Source organism: Oncorhynchus tshawytscha, unplaced genomic scaffold, assembly GCF_018296145.1.
Source record: "Oncorhynchus tshawytscha isolate Ot180627B unplaced genomic scaffold, Otsh_v2.0 Un_contig_4380_pilon_pilon, whole genome shotgun sequence".
NCBI classification, from domain to species: Eukaryota; Metazoa; Chordata; class Actinopteri; order Salmoniformes; family Salmonidae; genus Oncorhynchus; species Oncorhynchus tshawytscha.
In genome coordinates this window covers 60001-70000 of record NW_024609686.1, presented here as the reverse complement: position 1 = coordinate 70000, position 10000 = coordinate 60001, and the positions used below count along the sequence as shown (strand labels likewise).

At 50.7% G+C, this 10000-nt stretch overlaps 1 protein-coding gene across 1 annotated transcript in view; it reads right to left on the bottom strand.

The window, feature by feature from the left end:
- The window catches only part of LOC121845484 (leucine-rich repeat-containing G-protein coupled receptor 5-like), a gene marked incomplete at its 5' end in the record, with an annotated part of 92168 nt that overhangs the window by 28229 nt on the left and 53939 nt on the right, over nucleotides 1–10000 (bottom strand). Inside the window, 2 exon segments of the mRNA XM_042316949.1 lie at nucleotides 8360–8431; nucleotides 8542–8607. Coding sequence (XP_042172883.1) covers nucleotides 8360–8431; nucleotides 8542–8607 — 138 coding nt within the window.

Genomic DNA, 10000 nt, shown 5'->3' with positions numbered 1-10000 from the left:
AGTGGTCCAACACTTCATCCTGATGGCACCCTGATGGTGGTCACCCTATTCCCTGTGTAGTGGTCCAACACTTCTCATCCTGATGGCACCCTATTCCCTGTGTAGTGGTCCAACACTTCTCATCCTGATGGCACCCTATTCCCTGTGTAGTGGTCCAACACTTCTGATGGCACATCCTGATGGTCAACACTTCTATTCCTGTGTAGTGGTCCAACACTTCTCATCCTGATGGCACCCTATTCCCTGTGTAGTGGTCCAACACTTCTCATCCTGATGGCACCCTATTCCCTATGTAGTGGTCCAACACTTCTCATCCTGATGGCACCCTATTCCCTGTTCCACTTCTCATCCTGATGGCAGTGGTCCAACACTTCTCATCCTGATGGCACCCTATTCCCTGTGTAGTGGTCCAACACTTCTCATCCTGATGGCACCCTATTCCCTGTGTAGTGGTCCAACACTTCTCATCCTGATGGCACCCTATTCCCTGTGTAGTGGTCCAACACTTCTCCTGATGGCACCCTATTCCCTGTGGTGGTCCAACACTTCTCATCCTGATGGCACCCTATTCCCTGTGTAGTGGTCCAACACTTCTCATCCTGATGGCACCCTATTCCCTGTGTAGTGGTCCAACACTTGATGGCACCATCCTGATGGCACCTCATCCTATTCCCTATTCCCTGTGTAGTGGTCCAACACTTCTCATCCTGATGGCACCCTATTCCCTGTGTAGTGGTCCAACACTTCTCATCCTGATGGCACCCTATTCCCTGTGTAGTGGTCCAACACTTCTCATCCTGATGGCACCCTATTCCCTGTGTAGTGGTCCAACACTTCTCATCCTGATGGCACCCTATTCCCTGTGTAGTGGTCCAACACTTCTCATCCTGATGGCACCCTATTCCCTGTGTAGTGGTCCAACACTTCTCATCCTGATGGCACCCTATTCCCTGTGTAGTGGTCCAACACTTCTCATCCTGATGGCACCCTATTCCCTGTGTAGTGGTCCAACACTTCTCATCCTGATGGCACCCTATTCCCTGTGTAGTGGTCCAACACTTCTCATCCTGATGGCACCCCCTATTCCAACACTTCTCATCCTGATGTAGTGGTCCAACACTTCTCATCCTGATGGCACCCCCTATTCCCTGTGTAGTGGTGGTCCAACACTTCTCATCCTGATGGCACCCTATTCCCTGTGTAGTGGTCCAACACTTCTCATCCTGATGGCACCCTATTCCCTATGTAGTGGTCCAACACTTCTCATCCTGATGGCACCCTATTCCCTGTGTAGTGGTCCAACACTTCTCATCCTGATGGCACCCTATTCCCAACACTTCTCATCCTGATGGCACCCTGTAGTGGTCCAACACTTCTCATCCTGATGGCACCCTATTCCCTGTGTAGTGGTCCAACACTTCTCATCCTGATGGCACCCTATTCCCTGTGTAGTGGTCCAACACTTCTCATCCTGATGGCACCCTATTCCCTGTGTAGTGGTCCAACACTTCTCATCCTGATGGCACCCCCTATTCCCACTTCTCATCCTGATGTAGTGGTCCAACACTTCTCATCCTGATGGCACCCTATTCCCTGTGTAGTGGTCCAACACTTCTCATCCTGATGGCACCCTATTCCCTGTGTAGTGGTCCAACACTTCTCATCCTGATGGCACCCTATTCCCTGTGTGGTCCAACAGTGGTCCAACACTTCTCATCCTGATGGCACCCTATTCCCTGTGTAGTGGTCCAACACTTCTCATCCTGATGGCACCCTATTCCCTGTGTAGTGGTCCAACACTTCTCATCCTGATGGCACCCTATTCCCTATGTAGTGGTCCAACACTTCTCATCCTGATGGCACCCTATTCCCTGTGTAGTGGTCCAACACTTCTCATCCTGATGGCACCCTATTCCCTGTGTAGTGGTCCAACACTTCTCATCCTGATGGCACCCTATTCCCTGTGTAGTGGTCCAACACTTCTCATCCTGATGGCACCCTATTCCCTGTGTAGTGGTCCAACACTTCTCATCCTGATGGCACCCTATTCCCTGTGTAGTGGTCCAACACTTCTCATCCTGATGGCACCCTATTCCCTGTGTAGTGGTCCAACACTTCTCATCCTGATGGCACCCTATTCCCTGTGTAGTGGTCCAACACTTCTCATCCTGATGGCACCCTATTCCCTGTGTAGTGGTCCAACACTTCTCATCCTGATGGCACCCTATTCCCTGTGTAGTGGTCCAACACTTCTCATCCTGATGGCACCCTATTCCCTGTGTAGTGGTCCAACACTTCTCATCCTGATGGCACCCTATTCCTGTGTAGTGGTCCAACACTTCTCATCCTGATGGCACCCTATTCCCTGTGTAGTGGTCCAACACTTCTCATCCTGATGGCACCCTATTCCCTGTGTAGTGGTCCAACACTTCTCATCCTGATGGCACCCTATTCCCTTCTCATCCTGATGGCACCCTATTCCCTGTGTGGTGGTCCAACACTTCTCATCCTGATGGCACCCTATTCCCTGTGTAGTGGTCCAACACTTCTCATCCTGATGGCACCCTATTCCCTGTGTAGTGGTCCAACACTTCTCATCCTGATGGCACCCTATTCCCTGTGGTGGTCCAACACTTCTCATCCTGATGGCACCCTATTCCCTGTGTAGTGGTCCAACACTTCTCATCCTGATGGCACCCTATTCCCTGTGTAGTGGTCCAACACTTCTCATCCTGATGGCACCCTCCTGACACTTCCCTGTGTAGTGGTCCAACACTTCTCATCCTGATGGCACCCTATTCCCTGTGTAGTGGTCCAACACTTCTCATCCTGATGGCACCCTATTCCCTGTGTAGTGGTCCAACACTTCTCATCCTGATGGCACCCTATTCCCTAGTGTAGTGGTCCAACACTTCTCATCCTGATGGCACCCTATTCCCTGTGTAGTGGTCCAACACTTCTCATCCTGATGGCACCCTATTCCCTGTGTAGTGGTCCAACACTTCTCATCCTGATGGCACCCTATTCCCTGTGTAGTGGTCCAACACTTCTCATCCTGATGGCACCCTATTCCCTGTGTAGTGGTCCAACACTTCTCATCCTGATGGCACCCTATTCCCTGTGTAGTGGTCCAACACTTCTCATCCTGATGGCACCCTATTCCCTGTGTAGTGGTCCAACACTTCTCATCCTGATGGCACCCTATTCCCTGTGTAGTGGTCCAACACTTCTCATCCTGATGGCACCCTATTCCCTGTGTAGTGGTCCAACACTTCTCATCCTGATGGCACCCTATTCCCTGTGTAGTGGTCCAACACTTCTCATCCTGATGGCACCCTATTCCCTGTGTAGTGGTCCAACACTTCTCATCCTGATGGCACCCTATTCCCTGTGTAGTGGTCCAACACTTCTCATCCTGATGGCACCCTATTCCCTATGTAGTGGTCCAACACTTCTCATCCTGATGGCACCCTATTCCCTGTGTAGTGGTCCAACACTTCTCATCCTGATGGCACCCTATTCCCTGTGTAGTGGTCCAACACATCCTGATGGCACCCTCCCTATCCTGATGGCACCCTATTCCCTGTGTAGTGGTCCAACACTTCTCATCCTGATGGCACCCTATTCCCTGTGTAGTGGTCCAACACTTCTCATCCTGATGGCACCCTATTCCCTGTGTAGTGGTCCAACACTTCTCATCCTGATGGCACCCTATTCCCTGATGGCACCCTATTCCAACACTTCTCATCCTGATGGCACCCTATTCCCTGTGTAGTGGTCCAACACTTCTCATCCTGATGGCACCCTATTCCCTGTGTAGTGGTCCAACACTTCTCATCCTGATGGCACCCTATTCCCTGTGTAGTGGTCCAACACTTCTCATCCTGATGGCACCCTATTCCCTGTGTAGTGGTCCAACACTTCTCATCCTGATGGCACCCTGGCTTCCCTGTGTAGTGGTCCATTCCCTGTGTAGTGGTCCAACACTTCTCATCCTGATGGCACCCTATTCCCTGTGTAGTGGTCCAACACTTCTCATCCTGATGGCACCCTATTCCCTGTGTAGTGGTCCAACACTTCTCATCCTGATGGCACCCTATTCCCTGTGTAGTGGTCCAACACTTCTCATCCTGATGGCACCCTATTCCCTGTGTAGTGGTCCAACACTTCTCATCCTGATGGCACCCTATTCCCTGTGTAGTGGTCCAACACTTCTCATCCTGATGGCACCCTATTCCCTGTGTAGTGGTCCAACACTTCTCATCCTGATGGCACCCTATTCCCTGTGTAGTGGTCCAACACTTCTCATCCTGATGGCACCCTATTCCCTGTGTAGTGGTCCAACACTTCTCATCCTGATGGCACCCTATTCCCTGTGTAGTGGTCCAACACTTCTCATCCTGATGGCACCCACTTCTCATCCTGATGGCACCCTATTCCCTGTAGTGGTCCAACACTTCTCATCCTGATGGCACCCTATTCCCTGTGTAGTGGTCCAACACTTCTCATCCTGATGGCACCTTCTATTCCCTATGTAGTGGTCCAACACTTCTCATCCTGATGGCACCCTATTCCCTGTGTAGTGGTCCAACACTTCTCATCCTGATGGCACCCTATTCCCTAGTGGTCCAACACTTCTCATCCTGATGGCACCCTATTCCCTGTGTAGTGTCCAACACTTCTCATCCTGATGGCACCCTATTCCCTGTGTAGTGGTCCAACACTTCTCATCCTGATGGCACCCTATTCCCTGTGTAGTGGTCCAACACTTCTCATCCTGATGGCACCCTATTCCCTGTGTAGTGGTCCAACACTTCTCATCCTGATGGCACCCTATTCCCTGTGTAGTGGTCCAACACTTCTCATCCTGATGGCACCCCCTATTCCCTGATGGCACCCTATTCCCTGTGTAGTGGTCCAACACTTCTCATCCTGATGGCACCCTATTCCCTGTGTAGTGGTCCAACACTTCTCATCCTGATGGCACCCTATTCCCTGTGTAGTGGTCCAACACTTCTCATCCTGATGGCACCCTATTCCCTCTGTAGTGTAGTGGTCCAACACTTCTCATCCTGATGGCACCCTATTCCCTGTGTAGTGGTCCAACACTTCTCATCCTGATGGCACCCTATTCCCTGTGTGTGGTCCAACACTTCTCATCCTGATGGCACCCTATTCCCTGTGTAGTGGTCCAACACTTCTCACTCCATCCTGATGGCACCCTATTCCCTGTGTATGGTCAACACTTCTCATCCTGATGGCACCCTATCCCTATGTAGTGGTCCAACACTTCTCATCCTGATGGCACCCTATTCCCTGTGTAGTGGTCCAACACTTCTCATCCTGATGGCACCCTATTCCCTGTGTAGTGGTCCAACACTTCTCATCCTGATGGCACCCTATTCCCTGTGTAGTGGTCCAACACTTCTCATCCTGATGGCACCCTATTCCCTATGTAGTGGTCCAACACTTCTCATCCTGATGGCACCCTATTCCCTGTGTAGTGGTCCAACACTTCTCATCCTGATGGCACCCTATTCCCTGTGTAGTGGTCCAACACTTCTCATCCTGATGGCACCCTATTCCCTGTGTGGTGGTCCAACACTTCTCATCCTGATGGCACCCTATTCCCTGTGTAGTGGTCCAACACTTCTCATCCTGATGGCACCCTATTCCCTGTGTAGTGGTCCAACACTTCTCATCCTGATGGCACCCTATTCCCTGTGTAGTGGTCCAACACTTCTCATCCTGATGGCACCCTATTCCCTGTGTAGTGGTCCAACACTTCTCATCCTGATGGCACCCTATTCCCTGTGTATTCCTTCTCATCCTGATGGCACCCTATTCCCTGTGGTCCAACACTTCTCATCCTGATGGCACCCTATTCCCTGTGTAGTGGTCCAACACTTCTCATCCTGATGGCACCCTATTCCCTGTGTAGTGGTCCAACACTTCTCATCCTGATGGCACCCTATTCCCTGTGTAGTGGTCCAACACTTCTCATCCTGATGGCACCCTATTCCCTGTGTAGTGGTCCAACACTTCTCATCCTGATGGCACCCTATTCCCTGTGTAGTGGTCCAACACTTCTCATCCTGATGGCACCCTATTCCCTGATGTAGTGGTCCAACACTTCTCATCCTGATGGCACCCTATTCCCTGTGTAGTGGTCCAACACTTCTCATCCTGATGGCACCCTATTCCCTATGTAGTAGTCCAACACTTCTCATCCTGATGGCACCCTATTCCCTGTGTAGTGGTCCAACACTTCTCATCCTGATGGCACCCTATTCCCTGTGTAACACTGTGGCACCCTATTCCCTGTGTAGTGGTCCAACACTTCTCATCCTGATGGCACCCTATTCCCTGTGTAGTGGTCCAACACTTCTCATCCTGATGGCACCCTATTCCCTGTGTAGTGGTCCAACACTTCTCATCCTGATGGCACCCTATTCCCTGTGTAGTGGTCCAACACTTCTCATCCTGATGGCACCCTATTCCCTGTGTAGTGGTCCAACACTTCTCATCCTGATGGCACCCTATTCCCCTGTGTAGTGGTCCAACACTTCTCATCCTGATGGCACCCTATTCCCTGATGTAGTGGTCCAACACTTCTCATCCTGATGGCACCCTATTCCCTGTGTAGTGGTCCAACACTTCTCATCCTGATGGCACCCTATTCCCTGTGTAGTGGTCCAACACTTCTCATCCTGATGGCACCCTATTCCCTATGTAGTGGTCCAACACTTCTCATCCTGATGGCACCCTATTCCCTGTGTAGTGGTCCAACACTTCTCATCCTGATGGCACCCTATTCCCTGTGTAGTGGTCCAACACTTCTCATCCTGATGGCACCCTATTCCCTGTGTAGTGGTCCAACACTTCTCATCCTGATGGCACCCTATTCCCTGTGTAGTGGTCCAACACTTCTCATCCTGATGGCACCCTATTCCCTGTGTAGTGGTCCAACACTTCTCATCCTGATGGCACCCTATTCCCTGTGTAGTGGTCCAACACTTCTCATCCTGATGGCACCCTATTCCCTGTGTAGTGGTCCAACACTTCTCATCCTGATGGCACCCTATTCCCTGTGTAGTGGTCCAACACTTCTCATCCTGATGGCACCCCCTATTCCCTGTGTAGTGTGATGGCCCAGTGGTCCAACACTTCTCATCCTGATGGCACCCTATTCCCTTTGTAGTGGTCCAACACGTCTCATCCTGATGGCACCCTATTCCCTGTGTAGTGGTCCAACACTTCTCATCCTGATGGCACCCTATTCCATCCTGTGTAGTGGTCCAACACTTCTCATCCTGATGGCACCCTATTCCCTGTGTAGTGGTCCAACACTTCTCATCCTGATGGCACCCTATTCCCTGTGTAGTGGTCCAACACTTCTCATCCTGATGGCACCCTATTCCCTATGTAGTGGTGGTCCAACACTTCTCATCCTGATGGCACCCTATTCCCTGTGTAGTGGTCCAACACTTCTCATCCTGATGGCACCCTATTCCCTGTGTAGTGTGTCCGAGTGGTCCAACACTTCTCATCCTGATGGCACCCTATTCCCTGTGTAGTGTGTCCGAGTGGTCCAACACTTCTCATCCTGATGGCACCCTATTCCCTGTGTAGTGTGTCCAAGTGGTCCAACACTTCTCAATGGCACCTGATGGCACCCTATTCCCTATGTAGTGTGTCCGAGTGGTCCAACACTTCTCATCCTGATGGCACCCTATTCCAAATGGCACCCTATTCCCTATGTAGTGTGTCCGAGTGGTCCAACACTTCTCATCCTGACATACCAAATGGCACCCTATGTAGTGTGTCTGAGTGGTCCAACACTTCTCATCCTGACATACCAAATGGCACCCTATGTAGTGTGTCCGAGTGGTCCAACCTTGTGCACTAGGGATTAGGGTGCTAGTGAATACAGGCCATGGTCCTGACATGCCGGTCACACTACTAGCTACATTCTCTCATTGTATCAGTTTGTATAACCAGCCTCCCTGGAATTCACCACATTCATCACTTTCTGAATTGAGAAAACAAACATTTTGAGGCATATTTGGAGTGAAAACCCGATACAGAATATGAACATGGAGTAATCTGAATATAATGGGAATGTGAGGTCATAGGCAAGCACATGCACACACACACACACACACACACACACACACACGCACACACACACACACCACACACACGCACACACACACACACACACACACACACACACACACACACACACACACACACACACACACACACACACACACACACACACACACACACACACACACACACACACACACACACCACACCCCCACCCCCACCCACCCACCCAGACCAGTGTACTCACAGAGACCGTAGGGAAGTCAGTCCCTGGAATGTGTCAGCTTGCAGCTCTTCAATTTCATTGTGGTGCAGATCACTATAAAATACAACAACAACAACAAAACAAAAAGCAATAGAAACAGTTTTTATTGTAAAGTCACGGCTCATATCGTTTTATAGGGCTTCTCCGGTTGCCAAGACACTCACATTTTCTGAATCTTCTCACATCCTCTGAAGCTGGGCAGAGACTGGATCATGTTGTAGGACAGATCTCTGTGTGAGGAGGGGACAGAAAGGAGACCCACTGTAACCTCCACTACCATTATACTGGATGACGATGTCTTTTCATATAGGTCACTTTTATTAATCTGATTTAAACACGGGGAAATGTGGACCGAGGGCATGATGCTCTTTGGGAGTCTGTGCCAGGTTATTGTGAAGCAGTTTTTGATAAACTAGGCCAGGTAGCCTAGTGGTTAGAGGCAGGTAGACTAGTGGTTAGAGGCAGGTAGCCTAGTGGTTAGAGGCAGGTAGCCTAGTGGTTAGAGGCAGGTAGCCTAGTGGTTAGAGGCAGGTAGCCTAGTGGTTAGAGGCAGGTGGCCTAGTGGTTAGAGGCAGGTAGCCTAGTGGTTAGAGGCAGGTAGCCTAGTGGTTAGAGGCAGGTAGCCTAGTGGTTAGAGGCAGGTGGCCTAGTGGTTAGAGGCAGGTAGGCCTAGTGGTTAGTGGTTAGGCAGGTAGCCTAGTGGTTAGAGGCAGGTAGCCTAGTGGTTAGAGGCAGGTAGCCTAGTGGTTAGAGGCAGGTAGCCTAGTGGTTAGAGGCAGGTGGCCTAGTGGTTAGAGGCAGGTAGCCTAGTGGTTAGAGGCAGGTGGCCTAGTGGTTAGAGGCAGGTAGCCTAGTGGTTAGAGGCATGTAGCCTAGTGGTTAGAGGCAGGTAGCCTAGTGGTTAGAGGCAGGTAGCCTAGTGGTTAGAGGCAGGTAGCCTAGTGGTTAGTTAGAGGCAGGTAGCCTAGTGGTTAGAGGCAGGTAGCCTAGTGGTTAGAGGCAGGTAGCCTAGTGGTTAGAGGCATGTAGCCTAGTGGTTAGAGACAGGTAGCCTAGTGGTTAGAGAAGGTAGCCTAAAAGGTAGCCTGTGGTTAGAGGCAGGTAGCCTAGTGGTTAGAAGGCAGTAGCCCAGTGGTTGAGAAGGCAGATAAGGTAAAAATCTGTCCCTACCCCTGAACAAGGCAGTTAACCCACTGTTCCCTGAACAAGGCAGCTAACCCACTGTTCCCCTGAACAAGGCAGTTAACCCACTGTTCCCCTGAACAAGGCAGTTAACCCATTGTTCCCCTGAACAAGACAGTTAACCCACTGTTCCCTGAACAAGGCAGTTAACCCACTGTTCCCCTGAACAAGGCAGTTAACCCACTGTTCCCTGAACAAGGCAGTTAACCCACTGTTCCCCTGAACAAGGCAGTTAACCCACTGTTCCCCTGAACAAGGCAGTTAACCCACTGTTCCCCTGAACAAGGCAGTTAACCCACTGTTCCCCTGAACAAGGCAGTTAACCCACTGTTCCCCTGAACAAGGCAGTTAACCCACTGTTCCCCTGAACAAGGCAGTTAACCCACTGTTGCCCGGTAGGCCATCATTGTAAAATAAGAATTTGTTCTTAACTGACTTGCC